This window comes from Monodelphis domestica, chromosome 6, assembly GCF_027887165.1.
Source record: "Monodelphis domestica isolate mMonDom1 chromosome 6, mMonDom1.pri, whole genome shotgun sequence".
NCBI classification, from domain to species: domain Eukaryota; kingdom Metazoa; phylum Chordata; class Mammalia; order Didelphimorphia; family Didelphidae; genus Monodelphis; species Monodelphis domestica.
Window position 1 is genome coordinate 176669193 of NC_077232.1, and position 27699 is coordinate 176696891.

The 27699-nt window shown below is 41.6% G+C and overlaps 1 protein-coding gene across 1 annotated transcript in view; it reads left to right on the forward strand.

Annotated features, from left to right (window-relative positions):
- The first annotated feature begins 21866 nt into the window (after positions 1 to 21866).
- USP38 (ubiquitin specific peptidase 38) overlaps positions 21867 to 27699 on the forward strand; it is a 47226-nt gene continuing 41393 nt past the window's right edge. Inside the window, exon 1 of the mRNA XM_001367308.5 lies at positions 21867 to 23209. Within this exon, the coding sequence (XP_001367345.2) occupies positions 22528 to 23209 (682 nt within the window). The 5' untranslated portion in view covers positions 21867 to 22527. The remainder of the gene's footprint in view (positions 23210 to 27699) is intronic.

A 27699-nucleotide genomic window follows, 5' to 3' on the forward strand; every position in this document is an offset into this window, starting at 1 on the left:
AAGAAAGAAATGGTCTTTATACTCTCTCTAGCAATTCATTGCAAATTCATTTCTCAGGCCTCTATGCTGGCACTTTAGGAAATCTATAGAATTGATTGACAATAATATTTTACAAACAGAAATCCAGTGCAATCCAACTTTTAAAAGAATACCGGTCTATAAAAATGATGAGATTTTTCTCTTTATTTTAGATCATTGTGAAGGTCTGTGGGAAGGAAATCACTTAAAAGACTGAAAAATATTAATTTAAGGTCGCCAAGGAATTCAGCTATGAAATTCCTAAATGAAAACTCAAGTCAGCAGTCAACTTTTTATGGCGTTTAATTACAAACAGGAGGAAGAAAGGTATTAGAGAGAGAGAGAGAGAGAGAGAGAGAGAGAGAGAGAGAGAGAGAGAGAGAGAGGGAGAGAGAGAGAGAGAAAGGGGAGAGAAGGGAATAGGGCTTAAATACCCCCTCTGTTTAGGCTGGGCCAAAAGGCCCAAGCCCTTAGATAGCTAAGGCAAAGAAAAGAGATCAGTCCCTATCACTCACGTGACCAAGATGGAGAAACAGTCTCAGGGGCCTCCACCTCCAGCTTCCTTCAGAGCAAGCTTCTCAGAGAACAACCTTTCAGAGCAAAACCTCTCCAACCACCTTAGTCCTCAGACCCCGCTATCTTTAAGGAAACCATCCAAGTTCCCTCCCCTCAGTTCTCACAACTACCAATCATTGTCCATGTCTTCCCTGTGCCAATGGTGGCTCTAGCTTAACCCAGGACCGCCCAGAGGTCTGTGGCTTTGCACATGTATGTTGAAGGTCATATTCTCAAATAATTAAATCTTGATCCTTTGCTACAGCCCTTCCTAAATCCTGTTACCCTGAGTAGGGTGGAGATTGGAATAATTAAATTTTGATCTATGCTGCAGCCCTTTCCATTGTTCAGCAAAAGGTTTCTGTCCTAAAGTAATCTTAAGAAGGGAGAAGGAGGAACCTCCCTTGCCAATGGGGTTCACATTCCAATAGAGTTCCCACTATCAGTAGGAAATTCCCTACAAGCATGAAACCTTCCAATGGTGAAATTTCCAACATTCACAAGTCTAAGAAATTTTAAGGTTTACAGGTCATCAGAAAAGTAAAGAGATGATATTTAATATCAGTGAACATAGTGTGAAAAATGGAAAATGATTAGAAAACAGTAGCAATTCTAAGTATCTTAGATATTTGGATTTTTTTTGTTTGTTTCAGTCATAGCAGACTTGCTTCCTATTCCACAAGAATTAAAGGTGGAAGAAACCTTAGAGGTAGATTTTAGTCCAAACACCTCATTTTATAAATGAGGAAAATAATGTTCAAAAAGTTTAAGTGATTTGCCTAAGGTCATATAAATTCTAAGAACTAAGATTTGAACTATACATTTTATATGGCAGATAAGAAATTTTTGCAGCTGATTCATACCACACTGTGGTTTAGTCAGTTAGAAAGGAAAAGAAACTTGGGGTTAGTAAAGATTCATTCCCTTCTCCCTCCAGTCTCCAGCTCAAGGGACAAATGCATGCCTTCAGTTTGAGGATACTAGAGATTTGTAGTCCTCTAGAAAAGAACACAAATTCAGAGTTTTTAAATAGATAAACCATTTCCCAATAACCTTAAAAGTGTTCAGATGAATTCATGGTAATAGAGAAGAGCAGTCTCCCATGTTACAGATCCCCTTACTATTCCTCCAGCTTCAGAGCAATCTTCACATAGGAACTATACCTTATTTTGCTGGAAAACTGAATTTTAGGATTATCTTTTCTCCAAAAGGCTGTGGCCAGGTGTTCCTATTTTTCACCCTTAAAGTCTGGCTTTTGGCCTCTTGAGCTTGAAGTGGTTAACAAAACCACCCCAGGGCTCATATTGCCCAGGAAATTCCCCTTATCTTGATAGAATGCTTGGTCCCCATACTCTCCAGGAACTTAGTACTATTTGGGAAATCCTCATGCATCTTCCAAGTTGGACTTCCCAACATTGGACCTCCTTCCCTAGAACCACATATCAAAAACATGTGCAGACACAAACTGTGCAGACACAAAAATAGCAGACTCTTCTGCTGTTTTTTTCCATAGCTGGTACAAGAATTCTTGCTATTTCATTCAAAAAATAAGCATTTATTGAGCACCTAAATGTACACCGTGCTAAGTATTGGAAACATAAAAATAAATAAATAAATAAAGCAATTCCTGCCATTAAGGGGCTTATAGCATTTTCATATAGCAGTATTCCCTAGCTGTCATCTAGTGAGCCAAAGTATAGCGCCTCTTTGCCATATGTGCTCTCTAAACTTGAACCCACTTTCCCTGAACTGAACCTATATATTAGTGGAAAATATATCCCAGACTTTTGGGGAAATGGTTTGTGTAAATTTTATTGTAATAAATATGCTTTCCTTGAAAAATACATTTTTTAAGATGTGACCATTTATTAGTGGTAATCATGAGGATGGTAGTCCTCTTTACCACAGAGCATTGTTCCCCTCAATAATGAATATTGGAAATAGGATGGGAGCAGAGCAAAAAGCAAGACCACTGCAGGGGTGGTGATCTGAGGGCCACTGTTATTCCAGAACTTTAGGCTTTAGGGTCCTGAGCTGCCTTCACTGAGATATAAAGGGAGATGATGGCCAAGGTGGTGGCAGTGGTTTTGATGGAAACAGTGGGCAGTAATAGGAAAAAGACCCTGATACTCTGAAATTTTATATTTCTCACTAGTGAGCATTAGTTAAACATCAACTGAAAATCTGTAGTGTCAGCATTAGTAAAGCATGAATTGCAAAATCCATATTGTTGTTCAGTTCATCAATCACCTATACTGGATGTATAATAATATTCTATATTGTAACTGACCTGTTTTATTAATTATTCATATTATTCTATATTTAGTTCAGAACTGTAAAATATAGTTCATTACCTATACTGGTCCTCCAAACACCACCATATTCTCATTCCAAAAAGACAGTGAGGCCTCTCCCACATTGACAAGTGATGACAAAGTAGACAATGGGGGAATAAGGGACCTGTACACTGGGGATTCTGGCATTACAGAAGTATCCTCCAAACCAGGACAATAAGTACGTGCTCCTTATTCCCTATGACATATATGTCAAACACCAAAACACTCCACCTATATTTGGCCATGTCCATTTCCAGGGTTTTCCAGAGAGGTAAAGATTTCTCTGGCATGGGAGATGACAAACCCCTAGATCCTAATAAATATGATAACCCCAATACACACCTCAGGTTGCTAATCCATAGATGGGGTTGTGTCTCCACACCTGGGGCTGCTACTCCATTACCTTTTAGGTTATTCCATCAGCTCCAAGGGCTACTCCATCAGCCTAGGGCTATGAAGCTGTTATTCCATCAGCTCTAGAGTTGCTGCTACTCCATACTTTGAACTGCTACTCCACACCTGGAGAGCTGCTATTCTATCAGCTCCAGAGAGGCTACTCTACTAGTACCTGGGGTAATCCACACTGTGGCCAAGACTGAAGGGCACTGACTCCACGTGGGCCGACTCATCTTTTCCCAATATCAGCCATGAACAGAGAGTATCACACCCCACTCTCTAAAGTCTTCAGTAACCCTATCTACTGGAAGCCCATTAGGACCATGATGGCAAACCTATGATGTGGGTGTCAGCACTGAAATGTGTAGCCATTTTCAATTACATGGACCTGCATGCGGGCTCAGCCTGCTTTGGGGCCCAGGAGCCACCTGGGAAGCTTCCTGCCCACAGCTGTGGCCACCCAGGGGGCAGGGTGGGTGGGGTGGGTGGGAGGGTGGGCTACTCCACACACTGACTATGGGGTGGGAGCAAGTAGTGGCTGGCACATGCCAGGCAGCTGAGGCTCCTGGAGCTCCCTAAGGGGGGGCGGGGGAGTGCATGCAAGGGAGGAGCACAGGCAGGCAGGTAGGCTGGCTGACAGGGGGCAGCCACTGCTCTTGCAGCACCCCCCCACCCAAGCCAGCTGAGGAGGGGAGGGGCCAGGCCAGGCCTGCAGAAGACTGGGTGGGGCTCTGGTCTATGTGCCAAAGGAGTGCCAGGAACCCATTACCAGACACTTTTAGCACCCTGAAAAATATAGCAATAGCTTTACTCCCAATTTTTCCCTCTGTACTTTTATAAGACCTTGTTCTTAGTGTTAAATAATATCAAAACCAACAAAAGAAGCACATTGACAGATGAAGTTAGTAGTGCTTGCTTGGGCTTGAAGTGTACAAAATACCAACCTTCAATTAAAGATTTAGCCAATGAAATTCAACAACAAAAAAGTCACTAATTGTCAGGTTAGCTAAAGAATTCCCCCTCCCCCTCACTTATCTTAGTTCAGGGCACCCCACACAAGTGAAATAATATCAAGACCAACAAAGAAACCAACTGACAGATGAACAAAGAAGTCACTAAACAGGTAAGTTAAATAATTAGGTTTTGGTTTTATTAAATAGTTATATATTACAATTATACATTTTTGTTATTTAAACTATAAATATTGCAAAGTTATGATTTTTTCCTCAAAGTGACACACCACCCGAGTTATGCTCATTTTTTTGGTGAATTTTGACACACCAAGCTCAAAAGGTTGCCCATCACAGCATTAGGAACTCCTTGAGACATGTCCCTCAGAAAAAAACTAAAGCAAATGTCTCTCTTCATAGGATATAGACCACCCCAATATAGCAAATCAAGGGGGCCCCTAATTAGAATGTTTCACTTAAAAAATCTATCAGATACCTAAGCCATTTTCAGCAAAGCAAGTTTCCAAGATAACCATGAATGACACATAGTGAAAAACGCTGTCCATAGCCAAAGAAGGAACTGTTGGAGTCTAATTGCAGATCAAAGCATGCCATCTTCCACTTTATTTCCTTCATGAGTTTTTTATTGTATGTGTGATATGTGTCTTCTATCATAACATAAACAACATGGAAATATGTATTGCACAAAAGCCCTAGTATAATGCATATCAGACTATTTACTGCCTCAAGGGTAGGGGGAGAGGGAAAGGAGAGGGAGAAGATCTGAATCCAAAAATGTCAAAAAATAATTGTCTTGTTTCTACATATAACTGAAAAAATAAATCATTATTTTAGCTGTCACAGTTCTGACATTCACTTAAGCTGTCAAATTGATATTGTTAAAGCATAGGCATACCTGAAACTTTAAAATCTTCAGTGTTGTCTTATTTCCTCTAAAACCATATAAAATCCTCAGTATTCAAATACTGGTATTTAAAGACTCTGGCTCCTACCTACCTTTCCAATTACTTTATTTTAAAACTTTCATCATGTTCTTTCTGTTCCAGTCAAATTATTGCTTCTCTTTTTCACAAATACAACATTCCATTTCCCATCTCTACCCTTTCACAAAATGGTTTCCCCATGTCTGAAAAGCCCTCCCTCCTCATCCTCACCTAATAGAATGTGGGTATAGCATGGGAACAGCAGGGGCCTCCATCAAGCAAATCTCTGGAAAGCCTAAAAAGAACCTCTGATAGCAAAGCTCTGGGGTAGCCATAGCGCAACTAAAGTCAGACTTCTAACAGTTCACTCACCTGAGGCTTCAACCCCTCCTTCTCCTCCCCCTTTGCTGAAACTATATATTCCTACCTAAACCTACTGCATTCTCTGAGAATCTGAGTTAGATGGTTACATATTGTCATATCGACAGCCTATAGAAAACTCTGTCTAAATTCAATGATGTAAATCAAATCCATTGTACTAAACTTGTAAATCATTACCATCCATTGTGTATGTGAAAAGTTTACCTAATCCTTCAGCCTGTTCAAATCTCTATATAAATTAGAAGCTGTGATCAATAAACTTTGCCATGATTTGCTACCAGCTTGTCTCTGGCCCTCCTGATTCAAAAACCTATTTTCTCATCTTCCTCATTGTAAGGGTTAAAATAAAAAGGTTGAACTAAATATATAAAAATGTGGCCAACCAAATTATTACTCAAGTCAAAATGACTTTTTTGTAGTTTATTTACAAAATAGAGGTAAAGAATTAGATAGAAGAAAGAGAAAGGGTAGAATGAGAAATCTAATTTAATGAGCTAGACTATTGTTCAGACCCTAGCTTTACTCTGACAGGGTCCCAGCCAGAGGGGCCTAGGGTTAAACTAAGCAAAGGTTCCAGACATGCTGCCTCCTCCTCCAAGATGGAGGAGGGGGCCTCTGTGATCACTAGTCCTTCCAGGAGCCAGGAAAGGAGTCAGTCTTTTTCACTCACCCACATGGTAGTCCTAAGGAAAAATCCAAGAGCCATCTGAGGTCCCAAGCTGGAGCTCCTTCAAGGTCAAGCTTGAAGGCTAAAGAGCTGGTCACAGGAAGTTTCTCCCACTTTTAAAGACCCTTCCTTTCATCACTTCCTGTACCTTCCTTACACTTTATGTGAACCAATTGCAACTATAGCTTTGCTTAGGACTGCCCAGGGTGCAGGAGATAGATTCCTAAGTATTTTATATCTAGGGTGATTTTAAATTGTATTCCTCTTTCTAATTCTTGCTGCTGGGATGTGTTGGAAATATATAGAAATGCTGTTGACTTATGTGGGTTTATTTTGTATCCTGCAACTTTGCTAAAGTTGTTGATTATTTCAACTAGCTTTTTAGTTGATTCTCTAGGATTCTTTAAGTAGACCATCTTGTCATCTACAAAGAGTAACAATTTTAATACCTTCAATTTCTTTTTCTTCTCTAATTGCTACTGCTAGTGTTTCTAGTGCAATTTTAAATAATAGAAGTGATAATGGGCATCCTTGTTTCATTCCTGATCTTATTGGGAATGCATCTAGTTTATCCCCATTGCATATGATGTTGGCTGATGGTTTTAAATAGATACTGTTTGTTTTTAGGAAAGATCATTCTATTCCTATACTTTCTAATGTTTTCAATAGGAATGGGTGTTGTATTTTGTCAAAGGCTTTTTCTGTGTCTATTGAGATAATCATGTGGTTTTTGTTGGTTTGCTTGTTGATATGGTCAATTATGTGGATGGTTTTCCTAATATTGAACCATCCTTGCATTCCTGGTATAAATCCCACCTGATCATAGTGTATAACCCACCTGATCATAGTGTATAACCCTCCTGAGCACTTGCTGGAGTCTTTTTTCTAGTATCCTGTTTAAGACTTTTGCATCTATGTTCATTAAGGAGATTTGTCTGCAGTTTTCTCTGTTTTTGACCTGCCTGGCTTTGGAATCAGTACCATGTTTGTATCATAAAAGGAGTTTGGTAGAACCCCCTCTTTGCTTATTATGTCAAATAGTTTGTATAGTATTGGGGATTAGCTGTTCTTTGAATGTTTGATAGAATTCACTTGTGAATCCATCAGGCCCTGGAGTTTTTTTCTTAGGGAGTTCTTTGATGGCCTGTTCAATTTCTTTTTCCAATATGGGATGGTTTAAGAATTTTATTTCTTCTTCTGTTAATCTAGGCAATTTATGTTTTTGTAAATATTCATCCATATCACCTAGATTGGCATATTTATTGCCATATAGTTGGGCAAAATAGTTTTTAATGATTGCCTTAGTTTCCTCTTCATTGGAGGTGAGGTTCCCCTTTTCATTTGTGATACTGTTAATTTGGTTTTCTTCTTTCCTTTTTTAATTAGATTGACAAGTACTTTTTTTTGTTTGTTTGTTTTACCAGCTTCTAGTCTTAGTTCTATGGTTCTATCACTTTCAATTTTATTGATTTCTCCCCTAATTTTTAGGATCCCTAATTTGGTTTTCTTCTGGGGGGTTTTAATTTGGTCACTTTCAAGTTTTTTGATTTGCATGTCCAATTCATTAACCTCTACCCTCCCTAATTTGTTAATATATGAACTCATGGATATAAATTTTCCCCTGAATACTGCTTTGGCTGCATCCCATAAGGTTTGAAAGGATGTCTCATTGTTGTCATTGTCTTCAATGAAATTATTGTTTCTATGATTTGTTCTCTAACTAATTTTGGAGAATCATATCATTTAATTTCCAATTAATTTTTTATTTGGCTCTCCATGTACCCTTACTGATCGTTATTTTTATTGCCTTATGATCTGAAAAGGTTGTATTTATTATTTCTGCTTTTTTGCATTTGTATGCCATGTTTTATGACCTTGTATATGGTCAATCTTTGTGAATGTACCTTGTGCTGCTGAAAAGGTGTATTCCTTTTGGTCCCTATTTATTTTTTCTCCATATATCTATTAACTCTAATTTTTTTAAGATTTCATTCACCTCTTTTACCTCTCTCTTATTTATTTTTTTATTTGATTTATCTAAACTTGATAGTGGTAGGTTCAGGTCTCTCACAAGTATAGTTTTACTCTCTATTTCCTCCTTCAATTCCTCTAGTTTCTCCATTAGAAATTTGGGTGTTATACCATTTGGTGCATACATGTTGATTAGTGATATTTCCTCATTGTCTATAGTCCCTTTTATCAGGATGTATTTACCTTCCCTATCCCTTTTAATCAGGTCTATTTTTACTTTGACTTTGTCAGATATCATAATTGCAACTCCTGCCTTCTTTCTATCAGTTGAGGACCAATAGGTCTTGCTCCAACCTTTAATTCTGAGCTTGTGAATATCTACCCACCTCGGGTGTGTTTCTTGCAAACAACATATGGTAGGATTTTGGATTCTAATCCACTCTTCTATTCATCTACATTTTATGGGTGAGTTCATCCCATTCACATTCAAAGTTATGATTATTACTTGTGAATTCCCTAGCATTTTGATATCCTCCCTAGTTCTGACCTTTCTTCTTTTGCTATAACCTTTTAAACCAGTGGTTTACTTTTAATCAATCCCCTTAATCCTCTCCCTTAATATGCTTCCTTTTCTGGTCCCTCTGTTTTGTTCCCTTCTTGTTGGGTTTTTTTTTAGGGTCTGTTAAGTTCCCTCCCCCCTCTCCTACCCTCACTTTTTGTACTCCTTCCTCACTCCCCCCCTTAGTTTACCCTTCTCCCTTACCCTGTAGGATAAGATAGAATTCAGGATCCCAATGGATCTAGATGCTCTTCCCTCTCAGAGTTGATTTCACTGAGAGTCAGGTTTAAGTATTACCTATTAGCACTTTCTTCCTCTCCTTCTTATAAGAGAATTCTTCCCATCCCCTTCCCATGTGTTTCTTTGTGTGAAAAAGATTATTCTTTTTATTTTATTTCTATTTCTTCAAGTATCTCTTGGTACCATCATTGACTCTGCCCCACCCTTTTTCTTTTTCTTTTTTTTTTGGTACATATCATCTTCTAGCCCTTAATGCTCCAGTCTTTCCCTATGAGTGATTCTTCTAATTACTATAATTATGAATACAATTTTTGAGCTTTACAAATAACTTTTCCCCATATGTTAATATATATCATTTGATCTAATTGTAGCCCTTATAGAAGAGAGTTTGAATAAAAAAATATATTTTTCTCCTTTTCCCTTTCTTTCATATTTACCTATTCATGTTTCTCTTGCTCTTTGTGTTTGGATATCAAATTTTCCCCTGAGTTCTGGCCTTTTCTTTACAAATACTTGGAAATCTTCTATTTTGTTGAATACCCATACTTTCCCCTGGAAGTATATAGTCAGTTTTGATGGATAGGTGATTCTTGGTTGAAGACCCAGTTCTCTTGCCTTTCTAAATATCGTGTTCCAGGCCTTGCAGTCCTTCAGTGTGGAAGCTGCCAGGTCTTGTGTGATCCTGATTGGTGCTCCTTGGTATTTGAATTGTCTCTTTTTGGTTTCTTGTAGGATCTTCTCCTTAGCTTGAAAGCTTTGGAATTTGGCAATTACATTCCTGGGAGTTGTCTTTTGGGGATTTAGTGTAGAAGATGTTCTATGAACTCTTTCAATGTCTATTTTGCCCCCTTGTTCTAGAACATCAGGGCAGATTTCTTGGATGATATCTTGTATTATGAAGTCAAGATTTCTGTTTATTTCTGGCTTTTCAGGTAGACCAATGATTCTCAGATTTTCTCCTTTCTCTGTTTTCCTGATCTGTCACCCTGTCAGTGAGATATTTTATGCTTTCTTCTAATTTCTCAGTATTTTGCCTTTGCTTTATTAATTCTTGCTTTTTTGCAAGATCATTGTCTTCCAGTTGCCTAATTCTGGTCTTTAAAGACTGGTTTTCCTTTTCAGTTTGGTCTATACTGCTTTTTGAGGCTTCCAGCTGTTTTTCCAATTGGGAGTTCTTGTCCCTCAGATTGTTGTATTCTCTTTGCATTATTTCCCATTTTTCATGCCAGAAGGCTTTCATCTTTTTGATAAACTCCAATTTAAATTCTTCAAGAGCTTGTGGACAACTTCCATTTCTTTTGGAAGATTTTGGAGCATTTATTTGGGTTTCCTCTTCTGCTATTTCCTCTGTAGTTTGTATTTTTTCCTCCATATAAACTATCCAAAGTCATCCCCTTCTTCTTGCTTTTCTTGATGTTGGGAAGTTGTTCCTGGGCACTGTTTGCCATCTCTATGGTTTTTCCTTCCCTTTCCAGTCAGAAATCTGAGTGAGGAGGGCTGGCTCTCTGTGTATGGATCTAATGATCAAGGCTTTTGCCTCAGGCAAGCTCTCGATTCTCCACAGTTGTGCTACCTTCCCAGGGGTGCCCAAGGTCTGTGCCTTGCCTGTCAGCATTTCAGATGTTATTGTTCTCAGAGGTAAGTCCTTGGTGGTCTTTGTCAACTCCCAAGACCTATAGATGCCCCTTGCTCACTTTAGGGGTGCCCTTAGCATACTTGCTGATTATGGCGCACTGGTTCTGAGCGCCCAAGGTCTGAGTTCCCCTGCCCGCCTGCTGGGGTTTCGGGTGTTACTGCTCTCAGGAGTAAGTCCTTGGTGGTCTTAGTCAACTCCCAAGACCTGGAGCTGCCTGTTGCTCACTCCAGGGGTGCCCCTTCCTCACTTGTTGATTCTGGCACGTGCTGACTTTAACTCTGGCTCTGTAGGTGTGGTGGGGGAGGATAGATCAGCTCAAATTTGGGTGGGAGCTTTTTCAGTCCCTTATAGTGTGGAAATGCCCAAGTCCCATGTACCTTCAATGCTGAGCCCTACTATAGAGTCCCTCCGTTCTTATAAGGATGGTTTTTGGGGGGTCTTTTGAGGTCGTCTATATCGTTGGGTCTGAGGAGGGGAAGCGAGCCACGTCTAATCTTCCACCATGCTTACCCGGAAGTGTAAGCTCATTTCTGAGATAGAGCATGGAAAGAATAATAGCTTTGGAGTCCTTTCAAATATGGAATACTTCTTACCTATGTGATCTGTGAGCTTCAGTTTCCTCAGCTACAAAATGAGTTGCTTGCACTAAAAAGTTCTAAGGTCCTTTTCCAACTCCAAGTCTAGTAGGTACTTTCCTTGATCACCACTTCCATATACATTCCTTGGCTGAAGGAAGAGATAGCATAAAAGTGGCATAAAGGAACTTTTACAGTGAAGGGGAAGATGGGAATATAGGGAAGGGGGTGCTGGAATTCTTGAACCTTCCTTTCATTCGAATTTGCTCAAAGAGAGAATAGCATATATATACTCAGTTAGGTATAGAAATATATCTTACCCTAAAGGAAAATAGAAGAAGGGCATGGAGTTGGGGGTGCTGATAGAAGGGAAGTTAGATTAGGAAAGGTAGGAATCAGAAACAAAACACTTTTGAGGATGAACAGGGTGAAAGGAATAGGATGGGGGGAAATATTCAGTAATCATAACTGGGAAAATTTTATAGCAATTTCTCTGATAAAAGCTTCATTTCCCAAATATATAGACAACTGAGTCAAATTTATCAGAATCTGCAGCATTCCCCTTTTGATAAATAGTGAAAGGATATGAACAGTTTTCAGATGAAGTAATCAGAGCTCTCTGTAGGCACTTGAAAAAAATGCTCTAAATCACTATTGATTAAAGAAATTCAGATTAAAACAACTGAGATACCAAACCATACCTAGAAAATTAGTTAATGTAACAGAAAAGAAAAATGACAAAAGTTATAGGAAGCTGGGAAAATCTACATTAGTGCACTCTTGGAATTGAGAACCAAAACAACCATTTGGCTCTATGTCCAAAAGGCTATAAAATCATGTAAGCATGCCCTTTGACCCATCAATACCACTATAAGGTCTGTATCCCAAAGAGATTTTTTTTTAAAGGAAAAGGACCTATATGTATAAAAAATATTTATAGCACTTCGTTTAGTGGAGGCAAATAATTGGAAATTGAGGGGATATGCATCAACTGGGGACTGGATGTACAAGTCATGGATTATAATTGTAATGGAAAACTATTGTGCTTTAAGAAATGATGAGCAGAATACTCTCAGAAAAATCTGGAAAGATGTATGAACTGATGCAAAGTAAAATGAGCAAAAGCAGGAGAACATTGTATGCAGTGACAGCAATACTATACCATTATCAGTTGGGAATGACTTAGCTATTCTCAACAATACAATGATCCAAGACAATTCTAAAGGATTTAGGATGAAAAGTGCTATCCATCTCCAGAGAAAGAATTGATGAAGCCTGAATATAGATTGAAGAATACTTTTTTAACTTTATTTTTCATTGTTGGTTTTGTTTTGGTTTTGGTTTTCTTCCACTAGGTAACCTAATACAGAAATGTTTTGCATGACTGCTCATGTATAACATATCAAATTGTTTGTATTCTTAAGGGGGAGGACAAAGGAGGGAGAGAGGGAGATAATTTGGAACTCAAAAATTTTTTAAATGTTTAAAATTATTTTACATATAATTGGGGAAAATAAAATATTCTTTAAATTTTTTAAAGAAAAAAAAAGCTGAGCAGAGATTTTTAATCTTGTGATCAAAACACTTCATATAGGGGGCAGCTGGGTTGCTGCTGGATTGAGAACCAGCTGGATTGAGCTGTTGGGCAGCTGGATTGAGAACCAGCCCTAGAGACGGGACATCCTAGGTTCAAATCTGGCCTCAGACACTTCCCAGCTGTGTGACCCTGGGTAAGTCACTTGACCCCCATTGCCTAGCCCTTACCACTCTTCTGCCTTGGAGCCAATACACAGTATTGACTCCAAGACAGAAGGTAAGGGTTTAAAAAAAAACAAACACTTCATATATAAGATGAATTCAAAGGTTTCTTCCTAGGTGCATAATGTCTTCAGTCCTAATTATGCATATTTTAATTTCTTGTATTTGTTTCATTGGAAATCCATCATTTGATCAGTTTTTCAAAGACTTTTGTTTAGTATTGTATATTTTTCCTGACCTGTGTTCCTTCTTATTCATTTGTCTTTCTTGAAACAACTTGTTTTTACTATTAAAGTTATCTATATAAAAAATGATAAAGAGCATGATTTCAGAGAAAGTTGGGAAGACTGTGGGATTCTTGGAAGAACTGATATAGAATGAAAGCAGAAAAAGGAGAATATATATAAAAACTTTTAAAGACTTAAAAATGCTGATCAAATGCAATGATCATGCATAATTTCAGAAGACCTATGATGAATGCTACCCATTACACAGCAGAAGGCCGATGGGCTAAATATGTATGATGAAATACATAGTTTTGGACATGGTAAATATGGGAATCTCACTATGTCTATTTGTCACATAGATTTTTTCTTTTTTTTTTTCTCTAATCTGGGTGGGAGAAGGTAGGAAGGAGAGGGAAATGTTTATTAATTGAAAAAATAAAATTTAATTTTTTAAAACCTCACTATTAACCTGAGGGAAGGTAGATATAATAGGTGTAAGAGGCTTGGTACATTGTATTCTGTATCTTTTACTTAGTCAAGCCAGAGGCATTCTGAAGAGATTTTATTGCTGCTTTGACACAAATTATGTGACCTTCTATAAGGCAAACTTTACTTTTCAAACTTCAAGTTTTCACAACTGTAAATTATACATAATATCTTTACCAACTTCATTAGGTAATTGTGAGGAAATGGTTTCATAAATTTTTGAAGTGCTACTGAGGATGATTATGCTGAAAAAAAAGGAAGTAAAATGATCTAAAAAGGATGGTAGAATAGGATTAGATCACATAATAATAATAGCTATCATTTATGTGATTAAAGAATTGGAGGAGGGTGAAGGAGCCCCAAGCAGGGAGCTGCTTGGTCAGTACAGCTCATATCACTATAGAACATCTGACCAACAGACCCGTCAGGGAACCTAAATGTGCCAACGCCCAAAACGTAGAGTCCAGGAGAAACTTGTACTGATGCCCAAAACATAGATTCCAGGAAAAACTTGTGGGCCACGTATGGTGGCTAGTGATATGCTGTCAGGCATTGGGTATAAAAGACTCTGCACTCACAACTGCAGGCGGAACTCTTGTGCTGAGCTTCCCCTGGTGTATACCAGAATAAAGGACCCTCCTGCTTGATTGCATTGTCTATGGGTTTTTCCTTGGTGGTGGGCGACGCACTGGACCCTAACATTTGGGGGCTCGCCGGAACCCCTCCACCTTGGAACCCCCCGGACAGGAGGGCCTAAAGCACTGCCTTGGACTGGACCTTCAGGTGAGCTGAGTGTTGTGTGGCTGTGGGTGCGAATGGTGACCAAATGTATATGGGGGAGATGAGGACCCCGGATGGGCATAAGGCTCAGTGGGGCATTCGTTCTTGTGGTTTAAACAAGTGCCCCTATGCCAAGCCCCAGGGCCCGCTTTTTTCTGAGGCGAGAGGCTTAGCCTCCCGGCATCGGTCCGACCCTCCCACCTGTTTCTGAGTGCGGACTCGGGATTACCGCATTTCTGAGTCCTTCGAGAGAAGGCCAGTTGGGAAACTGAGGAAGCGTCTGTGATCAGCAGTGGGGAAAGGATACGGTCCAGGGCAGGTGCCGAGATTGGAACTTCCAGGTGGTTAGAGGCCCCTGAGGACAGAAGTCTGACTCTGCCATACAGAGTTAAAGTCTCCGTCAGGTTGAGAGAGCCCTGAGCGCGGAGCTCCATGTCTCCGCCAGGTGGACACTGCTCTCAACTGGTTTGAAGGGAAAGGGGTTCGAGTCCCCTTTTGGGAAGATATTGCACCCCTAGGAGAGACTGGGGGACGCCTCATGATCTCTAGGTGATTTTTAGACACACTGAGGATTTTTGCCACACAGAGGGATCAGGTGGCCAGCCGCTGGCTGCTTGCCCCTGACAGATAGCCGGAGGCAGCCGAAGGAAGCTGGAAACAGTGGAAGGGAGCTGGCCACTGATGAGTAATTGTGGGTATCAGGTTTCTTTCCTGATTAAAACTAGCTGCTTTAGGCATTTGTTAACCCTTTCCTTGCAACTTCTTGGTCTCAATAATAGAAAATCAGCCTGTTTGTCAAACAGCTTGCTCAAGGTTTTACGGTCCTTACAAGTACATGCCAAGAAATGAGATCTTAAGATAAGCTCCTAGGATTGGGGAGTTTACATGTCCATGTCTCTGTTATTTGTCTTCTGGCTTTTGCTGTTTGTCTTGTGTGTCTTTCTGTATTTGGACACAGGTATGTAGATGTGTGGGAGAGGGTGTCCTATAGGGTTCTTTGAGTCTTTGTTGTGGCTGGATTAAAGGGAAAGAAAAAAAAGGGGGGGGGGGAGTTTGGGATGCAGGGTAACAAAGGAGAATAGATTTTGCACCCCTGCTCCCTCTGCCTGCGTTCCAACCAGGCAAGCTATGATAAAATAACACTGTGACAGGCTTCAGGGAGGGAGAGAGTGTAATTACCCATTCAATGATTTTTCCCTCCTTCTTCCTCTGGATGGGCCCCCAAAGGAGCGGAAGAGAGAAAATTCTGAGCAGAAAAGGGAGATTCTTACTCCACAGTTAGAAACTTTCTCTTAAAATCAATTCTCAAACTGGGTGAATTGCTAATGATTTTGATACGGTACAGATGTAATGTATTGTAGTTACTGTTTGTCAAATGTGAAATGTTGCCAGATTTTTATTGAACAACAAAACTCATGATTAGAAGTTTGCTTTGTTAAACCTTGCAATGCATAATGATTTCAGTGAATTTGAGAATTTTGTAAATGTGATTGATAGCAAGTCTGATGCAGAGAGGAAAGTTTATTCTGTATAGACAGAAAATTGTACTGACTACTTTATAGATGTAAAAGTTATTCAGAAAAACTTGTGTTGTTGAAAAGAACTTATTCTAGAATTTGAATTTGGGAATCCTTCAAATCACATTTATTTTAATATATGTGCTGTCAGAAATAGCAGCAAGAAATTATATTACACACACAAGAGGTTTTTTTTTTCTTTTTCAAAGTGGTTAATCTGTGCATGGCATTAATGAGATAAATGCTAAGAATTGATGTTTTACAAAAGAGGAAATTTTTAAATAATGTTTTTAATCAAGGTTATGTGAATTGTTTTTAAATGTGCAAAATGCAAAATGCATGGGAAGGAATTTGTAATCTAGATGCCAAATGCTGAGTGAATGCTAAATATGTATGCATTATATTATGAAGAGGATTAAGTTTTCCACCTAAATAGGTTAAGGGTATATGACATACAACCTGTGTGCCCTTAACAAGATAAATTCAACCAGCCCTGTAATAGAGAGGGCTTTTCATGAGGATTAAATACAGTCTAGCTTCAGATATATCAGAGAGGTCAGGCTGGAATGCCAGGTAACATGAAGCTAAGTAGGGAAAAGTGATTAACTACATGTGAAGGGAAATAACTTTATGTCTTATAACCTATCTATATAAGTTAATAATTGAATTTTGGGGTGTCTGGATTCATTTTATGAAGTGCTCCACTTCAATAAGAGTAATGAATAGAGATACTAATTGATACTATGAATTCTAGTGTGAAATAGATACAACAAATTATAAATTGGAATAATGTTGATGGACTTAAATTAGGAATGTAGCAATGTTTTGAGCTAGAAAGAGACTAAACTGGAGGTTCTATTCTACTTTAGACAGGTTTGAGAGAAGTACAGGTAAATAAATGCTTTGTACCTCAGTTTGGTTACACTGAAACATTGCTAAAGGACTTAATCAGAGTTATTTGGAAGTGTGGAGTTCAAATAGAAATCCACTGAGACTAAATTATTATGAAGGGGGGTTGATACATTCAAACTTTTACATTATAGTGAGCTCACTGGTTAAAGAAGGATGGGCCAAGGTTGCTAAGTAATAAAATCTAAGTCAAGGCCAGCAGCCTTGGGATAAAATTGCTCAGAAGCTATTAACCCCTTCCTTGCACCCAGGAAGGAGAAAGAAGTGCTTATAACATTATGAACTGACATAGGGGCTTCAAAGAGTTAACAACCGCTGTGTGATAGAACTTAAAAGATGAGTATATCTTAATTGTAGAAACGGAGATTTTAAGGTGCTCAAGCAAGCAAATATTGCCAGCCCTGTCTGACCAAAAAAAAAAAAAGGCTTGTTTGCAGTTGTGGAATCTTACTACAAACATTCCAGGTCCAGAATGATAAAATGAGTTGAGTGATATGTAATTGATGAAGTTACCTCATACAAGTTCTGGGGATTGTTGGTTGATATTTTGATTACATTTTGATCTGTATAAGGATATATGTGACAAACAATAGCCAAAGAATAGGTAGGGTGTTAAAAATGGCATATATGTGAAAATGCTTGCTCAGAAATTTATGATTGTTATGTGAGTGGCTGCTAAAATGTGTTTAAGTATCGTTTGGATATTTAAAAAAAAAAAACCTCACTGTAAATCTGACTCAACCATATAGTTTGTTACCTCAGTCTACCAATTTATACTATGAACTGAAATTTATAATGGTTGAACTCTATGCTAAAGACTGTTCAATGATGTAATCTTTTTAAATCAGAATTCTTTGGGGTTACCAATTAGCAATTGAAGTGATACCAGGGGGCTGGTTGTTTGACTTATGATAGTAAAAGCATGTTAGAGAAAGTGGGGAGGTATGTTGGGTTTGAATTTGGAAGAAAGGGACTTTGATTTAAAGTCCATGAAGCTTTAGTATGTGCGTTTGTAAAGGAAGAATGGACAGTGTGTTCTGCTGTTAAGCAGAGGGTTTTGGAGGAACAGAAAGGGAGAGAGAAGGTGAAAGGGAACAGATGAATGTTCTGCTCTCATAATTGGCTCTTTAACTTAGGGATAATATATAAAGTAATGTATGTGGGAAAATCACACATGATTCTTTGGACAGTTACCCTGAAGTGATTCCTGCATGACCTTGTCTTAGTCTTTCAGATGGCCTAGGTCCAGGAGATGATATAGCCCTGGTTTATAGGGAACTACTTAATTCAGCACTCATGTGACTACACCTGATGTGTAAATACATGAAAATAATTGCGTGATCAGCCTTGTAGGGATATTAAAGGCTTGTTTGGGGGTGTGGAAATTTGTTGCTGGATTGCTGATAAGCAAATTTCTCTGAGCTGTTAATGGGTGAGACTTGTCCTTTAAGGAAAAGAAGGCCTCTGGCATCCAGTGGCAAGTGTTCTAAGGAGAGAAAAAGTCCTAGGATGGCTATAGAGAAGGCAGACCAAGGCTCACTTTGGACTGAATTTTCCTGACCATCCTCAAGTGGAACAACAATGGCAAGTGACAGCCTTGCTTGGTGTGTCTTTTGTGACTTGGAGATATTTCCCTTTCAGGGCCTTCTTCCTTCTGGGCAATTCCCATGATCAGCACATAATGCAAATTGTGATATTAAAGTTTCCATTTCCTCAAACAACCCTAATAATTGGGAATTCTCAAATTGTTAGGAACATGCTTTGAGAAATAGATGGAGTTTAATCCTAGATGGCATGTATTTGTAGCCTTAATTTACCACAGTTGAGGTTTGGTTCTTGAGCTTGGAAAGATAGCTCACAGCCTTCTTGGTTTCCCCAGCCTCTGGGGTAAGGAAATACATCTGTAAGATATTGTTATTTATAGATGTTATAGTTAATGTGTATTTTGCAGTAGGATATTCTTTAACAGAAATATCACATACCAGCTCTGCAAACAACTCAGGAAGGGATCTGTTCCTATCAGAAGATGATTTCTGAGGATGAAGTCTGTTGGTTAAGATACCCAAATGCAAATATGTGATGTTCATTGCTATTGTATTAATGTCCTGTTCCTATCTGCTATTTTCCCCAGTACACTTCTCTCTTAGGGGCTGACTTCCCCTTGTGACCGGTCTGCCAATCGAGAGGAGTGACAGGACACCCTTCAGATCTCCAGGCAGTTCTCCACCTGGGACCCTGGAATCCACTGAGGACGCACCCCTAAAGACACTGTCTGCAGCCTTCCCTCCCCCTCTTATTCCCCTCCCTCTCTCTCCTACACATAGGTAGGGACAGCTCTACACCCATGCTCAGCACTGAAGAAACTACAGAAGATCTGGACCTCCGCCCTTTTTCCCTTAGACATTTGGAGAAGGGAGGGGATGGGATGGCAGGGGGCACTGAACCAGGTGGGGCCTGAGATTCTGGTCCTCTGGGAGGCTGTGTGGTTCCCCTATGGATGGCTGGGCTGGCCAGATGGCAGGACTCACTAGAAGCAGTGGGGAGACAGCTAGCAAAAGGAATACATGACCCACTCGCTTCCATTACTTCACTTTCTCCCCCGCCTCTTGGTTTCCCCCTCCCTTGTCACAGAGTATCCCTCAATCGGGAGATACCTTATCCCACCCGCAGAAGCTCACTGGCTGTGCCCCCGTTCTGGCCTACAGCCCTGGGCCTCCCCTAGCTCCCTCACTGCCTGCTGCACCCCCTCTCAATAGTACCCCGAGTGACCTACTATGCCAAGCAGGACCCCCTCTTCCTTAAGGAGGGGGGCCTCTGTGCAGCCTTGGGTGAGGAGTGCTGCTTCTATGTTAACCACTCAGGGATTATTAGGGACTCCCTGAGCAAGCTACGAGAAGGTCTAGAAGCTCTGACGGAAAGAGAGGGAAACTGCCGGCCCCTGGTACGCCCGCCTTTTCAATTCTTCTCCCTAGTCATGTCCCTCATAGGACCCCTCATAATCTTAACCCTACTGTTGACATTTGGCCCCTGCGTTTTTAACCGCCTTGTTCGGTTCATGAAAGGCCGGCTGGGTGCCACCCAGGTGTTGGCCCTCTGACAGCAGTACCGACCCCTAGCAAGCCCCCGGCTGAAAGCCATAAGCTGCCTTCCCTCTGCCCCCTAAGAGAAAAAGAAGTTGGGAATGAAGGAGCCCCAAGCAGGGAGCTGCTTGGTCAGTACAGCACATATCACTATAGAACATCTGACCAACAGACCCCTGTCAGGGAACCTAAATGTGCCGACGCCCAAAACATAGATTCCAGGAGAAACTTGTGGGCCACGTATGGTGGCTAGTGATATGCTGTCAGGCATTGGGTATAAAAGACTCTGCACTCACAACTGCAGGTGGAACTCTTGTGCTGAGCTTCCCCTGGTATATAATAATATCTACCAGAATAAAGGACCCTCCTGCTTGATTGCATTGTCTGTGGGTCTTCCATGGTGGTGGGTGACAAACTGGACCTTAACAAGGGAAGGGTAATTTTTAAGAACATATTAGGATTTTAGTTTCTCTGTGTTTAGAGACCTTTCATACTTCCCTCTGGATTGGGGCTCTTAATCTATTGTTGAGCACTTCAAAAGAATATATTTTGAAAACTCTATTTCAATATAATTGATGTCCTTTGTAATCCCATGTATTTTATTTTTTATGAATTTAAAAATAGTCTGAGAAGGGGCCCATGGGTTTCATTCTACTGTTGTATGGAGTTTTATACACACATGCCACACAGTTAAATCCTGATTTAAATGACCAAATATGCAATTTATAGTTTTAAAGAATTGTGTGAGAACTTCAAGAGAGATTTAAAAATCTATTCTTTAGCACACATCTAGTAAAACACCTCAGCCAGGGGGCTGGATTTAGGAAAATCAAATGTATAAAAATGACAATTGTGTTTGGCAGCTGGTTTACAGGTTTGTTACCCACATTTTTTTTTAATTCTTTTAAACCCTAACCTTCTTAGAATCGATACCATATATTGGTTCCAAGGCAGAATGGTAAGGGCTAGGCAATGACTTGCCCAGGGTCACACAGCTAGGAAGTGTCTGAGGCCAAATTTTAACCTAGGACCTCCTATCTCTAGGTCGGGCTCTCAATCCACTGAGCCACCCAGCTGCCCCCTTACCCACCTTTTAAAGATGAGGAAACTGATGAGAGGGCCAGGTGAGGAAGGGGAATGGAGCTCTAGTCAGCACCACAGAACGTGCTGTCTCTTGGCCCAGTCAACGTTCAGCAGAAGGGCTTTGAGGTTTGCAAAGCCTTTTACACCTATTCAACACATCTGAGCCTCAACAATTCGATGAGGTCCACAGCCTGCAGGCAGAAGAGGAAACTATTGGAGAGGCAACTTAATAAAGAGAGTAGGCTGGCAAAGCGCTTCCGGCAAAATTTATCTGAGAAACAAGTGGAATAAAGGCAGTGTGGCCACATTTTATAGTCGAAGACCCGGCCCAGAGGTAAGCCCCGCCCTCCCTAGGAGAAAAGGCGGGTCGAAGGGGGAAGTCAACTGCTCCTTTGACTGGGAGGAGGGGAAGAAGGGAGGGTGGGGAAAAAGTGTGTAGTAACGGCTACGCACGCGCAGAACGAAGGCACGATGGGGGAGGGGAGAATGAGTGGGAAACCACCGCCTCGAGGCGGCCGGAAGTGGAGGCGCTGAGGTCCGCCCCCTCGCGACCGTTCACGCAGGCGGCTTCCTAGTCTGGCTTCTTCCCACCACTGTCGCCTGTGACTGGACAGAACCTCCCCAGTGACGACAGGGCCAAGGGCGTCGACTACGTCATCCCGTGACTGTGCTTGAGGGGAGGGGGCGAGAAAGGGGGGGGTAAATATAAAGGGTGCGCCTGCGCATTCATCAGCAGAGCCGAGGAGGGGAGGGGTGTGGGAGGGTGGGTGGAGGGGGAAGGGGTGGGTGGGAGGGGAAGGGGGTAGGTCTAAGTAAGGGGCGGGGCCCCCTCTTGGCCTGGGTCAGGCCAAAGAAGGGGCGTGGCTCTCCACTTCCACTTCCAACTGACCTAGATTTCCCTCACTTCCTGTTTGGAGCTACTTCTGCATCCGGAGTCAGCGGGGTTCGGGCTACTTCCTCGCTAGTTCTCCGTACGGTTTTCTCTTTCCGTCCTCACGGAGCTCGCCCCGACCTTCTCCTAACCCTGGGAGGCGGCCGGGGGTAGGAAGACTAAAGACCTTCCTCCTGCTTGGGCTCGGAGACCCCCCAACTGCTGCCCCGCGGCCGGCGCCCATGGTGAGGGAGGCCGCTGGCCGGGGACCGCGGCTAGCTACTACTACGGACGAGGCGGCGTTGGCGGGCATCGGGCCTCGGGTGCCTCAGCGGCGGCAGAGCAGGAGGAGCGGGGCGGCGGCGGCTCCGGTGCGGGCTCCGTCCCGGCCTGGGCGGCCCCTCGCACGCACTCCACCTCGGATGGGCCCACCCGCCCCATAGATGTTGCTGCTGAGGCGGCGGCGGCGGTGGCCGGTCCAGCTGCTGCCCCCCCTGGCTTCTGTCCCGGTCCTCGCGTCTCTGCTGCCGCCTCCGCCTCCCCCTTCCCAAGGCCTCCCCCGGCGCCTCAGCAGTCTCCGCCACCGCCATGGACAAGATCCTGGAGGGCCTGGTGAGCTCGACACACTCGCTGACAGTCAAGAGAGTGATCGTGCGGAAAGTGGTGGAGTCGGCCGAGAACTGGGTGGACAAGGCGCAGTGCGAGGCCATGTTCGGCCTCACGACGAGGCTCATCCTGGAGGGCCAAGACCCTTTCCAAAGGCAAGTGGGACACCAGGTGCTGGAGGCTTACGCCCGCTACCACCGATCCGAGTTCGAGAGCTTCTTCAACAAGAGCTTTGTGCTGGGTCTTCTGCAGCGGGGCTATCGCACGCTGGACAGAAAGGACGTGGCCATCCTGGACTACATCCACAACGGGCTGAAGCTGATCATGAGCTGCCCGTCAGTGCTGGACCTGTTCAGTCTGCTGCAGGTGGAGGTCCTGCGCATGGTGTGCGAGAGGCCGGAGCCGACGCTCTGTGCACGGCTCAGCGACCTCCTGAGCGACTTTGTGCAATGCATCCCCAAAGGGAAGCTGTCGGTGGCCTTCTGCCAGCAGCTGGTCCGGACGATAGGCCACTTTCAGTGCATGTCCACCCAGGAGAAAGAGCTGAGGGAGTATGTCTCACAAGTGACCAAAGTAAGCAACTTGCTTCAGAATATTTGGAAGGCTGAACCCTCCACATTGCTGCCTTCCCTGCAAGAAGTGTTTGCAAGTATCTCTTCCACAGGTAAGAAGCTTTCCTTTAATTTTGTTAAGTGTGTGTGTCAGGATTTCCATAGATAAAATGAACCCCTTTCCCCGCAACTGGGAAAAAACAACAAAAAACCATCACACGCAAACTTAACCAAAGACTTGTTAAACTTTTGTTTTCTTCAAGTCAACCCAGATTTTATAAATACACTGAAAGCAAATATTTATTTAGAAGATACAATGTACCAACTCTGGCTGAGAGATACGATTAATATGCCCTTTTAGAGCTTAAATTCTATTGGGAAGTGAGGAATATTCAAAAAGTATAGGAAGAATGGCTTACTATATAAGCACAGAAGTCGGTTTCGAGGATCCTCAGAGTTCTGTGTCAGGTATTCATGATAAAGGTAGCATTTGAAATTTTTTTTAAGGATATATAGGATTTCCACTGGTGGAGATATGGACATTCAAGACATTTCTGGAAAGAGGAAGCATAGAAACAAAAATATGGAGTCTGAGAAAGTTCCTGAGACTTTGTGAGAGGTTTAAGGAGGACTCTGCTGTTGAATAGGAAGGGTAGTGGGAAATAAAAACTTGAAAAATAGGATAGGGCCACATCATAGAAAACTTTGATGAATTCCTCAATTCCCAGCATATTCACTGGCTGCCCCACCCCCTACCTAGAATGAATGCTTTTCCTCATTTCTCCCTTCTGACTTTACTAGCTTTCATCAAGTCCTATCTAAAATCCCACATTCTACAGAAAAACTTTCTAAATCTCTTTCCCCTCTCCCCACCCCAGTTAAAACCCCATCCTTCTGTCTTAGACTCAATACTGTATATTAGTTCCAAGGCAGAACTGCCATACAGGCTAAGCAGTGGGGGTGAAGAAATTGTCCAAGGTCTCTAAGATCATTTTGGAACCCAGAACTCCCAAGCATCCCCCCTAGACCTGAATCTTAATCCACTGAGCCACCTAGAGATCCCCCCAATCCGTTTTAATTCTAGTGCCTTCCCTTAATTATTTCCTGTTTATCCTGTATATAATTTGTATGTATTTACTATCTGTCTTTAGTATATCTCTGAAGACTGAAGGGGCAAGGACTAAGCAAATGGAGTTGAAGAAGTGCCTGAGGCCAAATTTGAACCCAGATCCTCCCCAACTCCAAGCCTGGCCCTCCATCTACTGAGCCAACTAGCTGCCCCTTGTTTATACATATTCGTTTGCATGCTATCTCCCTATTAGATTGTGAGCTCCTTGAGTAGAGGGACTGTCATCTGCCTTTTTTTGTAGCCCGTGCTTAGCACATAAATAAACACTAAATGCTTATTTATTGACCAACTTACTGGCAAGAAAAATATCAAAAGGAACAAGTTTTAAACTTAGTTGACTAAGTGTTGTGAACAAAAACAGGAAAACCAGAAGCTGGAGGTAATTAGTTAGAAGAGGATCTCTGTTTTAGACTAAGTTTAAAAACTCTCAGGTTATAAGAACATAAATTTAGAGCCTCATTTTACCATCCAAAAACTTGAGGCCCAGAAAGATTGATTTATCCAAAGTCATATAGGTGGCAACATACAAGATTCTCAATCTAGATTCCCTGATCGCCAGCCAGTGTTCTCTCCATTCCATGCTCCCTTCTGTCAAGAAAACTTGTGACACCAAGCTCCCTCATTACTGTCTTTGTCGAGTTACTTATGCCTGGCTTTGAATCCTAATCATTAAAATAACTTTATAATCCCAAGGTAAACATTGTACTTAGAGCTAACTCTTAATATAATATAGTTCATCTTTTTCTTTGAATATTTTAGACTTTCCAGGAATTCATTTGTATTCTTATACAATCTATTAGTAATATTTTGTTCTCATCCATTGTAGTTTTTGTTCTCTAATATATAGTAAGAGAGAATAAGATTAGGAATATATGATAGTGGACATCTAGAGATTTAAATAAATAATCTTTGTGGTGAATTCTAAAAAACACTATCCACAGATAAAGTTCCTACTTTATAAGGAGGTCAGCCTTTATTAGGGTCCTAGACTTCCTCATCAGGAAATCTCTCACCAATGACTCTTCATTTCTTATTCTGACCTGGTATTTCCTGATGTCCTTTGGGGTTAGATGCCCGTTTCCAGCATTAGATTGTCCTCCACACCCATATCCACTCCCATTTTTGCTGTGTAGCTTAACTATAATTATATGCTTTAATTATACCAATCGTGTCATCTGTCTCTTGTCATCCCCCTCTGTTCAAAAATCTTTGATGTTTACCTAATAAAATGTAATTTTGTAACCTGATGTTTAAGACTCTTCCTGCAATGAACTTATTTTACCTTTTCAGCCTGATGTCTCCTACCCCTCAACTAAACTTATTCCCAAATTATTCTTCAAACTTTTCTAATGTGATGTTTTTATGCTCTTCACTCCTTTGGAATGCTTTCCAGTGAAATCTTACCTATTCTTCTGTACCTGCCATCTCTTAACTGTTAATGAAATATACAGTATTCCTCAAAAAAGACCAGGAACTACTTAGGCCTTGGTGTTATATATTTTGTCATGTGGAGTCACTATTAGTATTTTTCCTAGTTAAAAGGAAAGATTCTATAATGAAGTAGGAAAGAGTAGGTATTTACAAATACAACTGACATAGAAATAGAAAGTATTAGCAGAATTTTGTTAGATACTGCATTTCTTCCTGTAGCCTCTGCTCATCCCCTAAGGGAATATGATCTCTTTTCTGACCTCCTTAGCATTTCATTCATTGCCTCCTTTATATAGTCCTAGATCATTTTGCCTTTTGGTTAAATTAATTATTCCTACATTCTTACCTTCCTTTTAGGTTGTAAGTTTCTTAAAAACAAAGGACCATATTTTATACATCTTTGTATCCCTAACTGAGTGACTTGACCAAGCCAATCAGTTTATTGATGAATTTTTTGAGTGGTTTGTAGAAATAAAGCTGGTAAGAACACACTCTGGGTTGACATCCTAAACCCACTTTCATGACCACTAGAAATGGGGTTTACTTTTTGTCGTCTATGAAATGGGTGTTATGAAAGTAATCTTTCTCCTCTTAATAGAACTGATAGAATTTGTTATCAGGCACTTGTAGTTTATAAAGTTTTCATTTGATCCTTACTACAAGTATGCTGTGTAAACTGTTTCAAGTAGTATTATATATCTCATCTTTGTTCTCTTGCTCTCATGGCTTCCTCTGTGTGAATTCCATTCCTTCATGTCGGGGACCAGCCCCTTACGACCCCTGAGAGGGGAGGGGGAGAGAGAGAAGGAAAGGGGAAGAGACAAGTAAGGAACGGACAGCTCTCACATGGTATGCAAAGAGGAGTCGTTTATTGAGGTAAAGGCATGTTATTATATACTTGTGGCTAGGGGGAGAAAGTAAATATTAGGGGAGGGGTCTTGCATTCCTTACGGACATCTGGAGCTAGTTTGGGGAGGCATCCTGTGATAAGGGAGGAAGTGGGGAGGGGGCATGTCAGGTTTGCACTAATTTATATCTGTTGGAAAACATCTTGTGATAAGGGAGGAAGTGAGGCTTGTTAGGTTTGCACTGTTTCTTGTCTGTTGTCAGGTTCTGTACAATTCCTCCCTTTTCTTTTCAAAAAGAGGGGGAGAGGTTTTGAGAGAAAATGGATTTGCAGAACTATCACAGCATGGTCTTAAGCCCGTCTTGAAGAGCCCTTTCGGAGGCGGCTCCTGTCTTAGGCTATGCGGGGTGTTTCCCTAATAGCCTCCACGCAAGGGCAAGGGACCCGCAATATTCCCGTCGTTGGATTACCGTCCCGAGAAATGGAGCTGGTTGTATTGCTCAGTGGAGGGGGAGGTGTGGCCAACCGTCTCTAGGCGGTGGTACTGTACCATAGGGAAGGCTTTTATGGATGATTCAACGGAGCGAGTGACCAGCCGTGTGATAGTTTTGAAAATCCAAGGGCCAAAAGTCAAGGCAAGGATAAAAACTATGAGGGGGGTAAGGAGGGTAGAGAGGATTGCAGAGAACCATGGAGAACTAGGCAGAAACTGTGCATACCAAGGGCCGTTTGTTTCCCTATCTTTGCGCCTCTGTTCAAGCTCTTTCCTGAGTTGGGCTAGGGAGTCCCTAATGACGCCAGAGTGGTTAGCATAGAAGCAACATTCTTCTCCGAGGGCGGCACAGAGTCCCCCTTCGCGGAGAAAGAGGAGGTCTAATCCTCGTCTATTTTGTAAGGCTACTTCAGCAAGGGAAGCATGGGACTTTTCCAAGAAATTTATGGTGGATTCTAAGCGGGCAATGTCTTCATCTACTGCTGCCCGTAAATGATTGTGGGATATGTGTTGGGAAGTTAGAGCGGCTATGCCGGTCCCTGCACCGGCGGCGCCAAGAAGAGCGGCTACCGTGACGGCGAGGGTTACCGGTTCTCTTTTCCATCTGGGGTTTTGGAGTCGTTCCCACAGGGGGAGGAAGTCCTGGTCGGGCCTAAAGGTGACACGTGGTACAATGGTGACCAGAATGCACACGTCCTCTGGG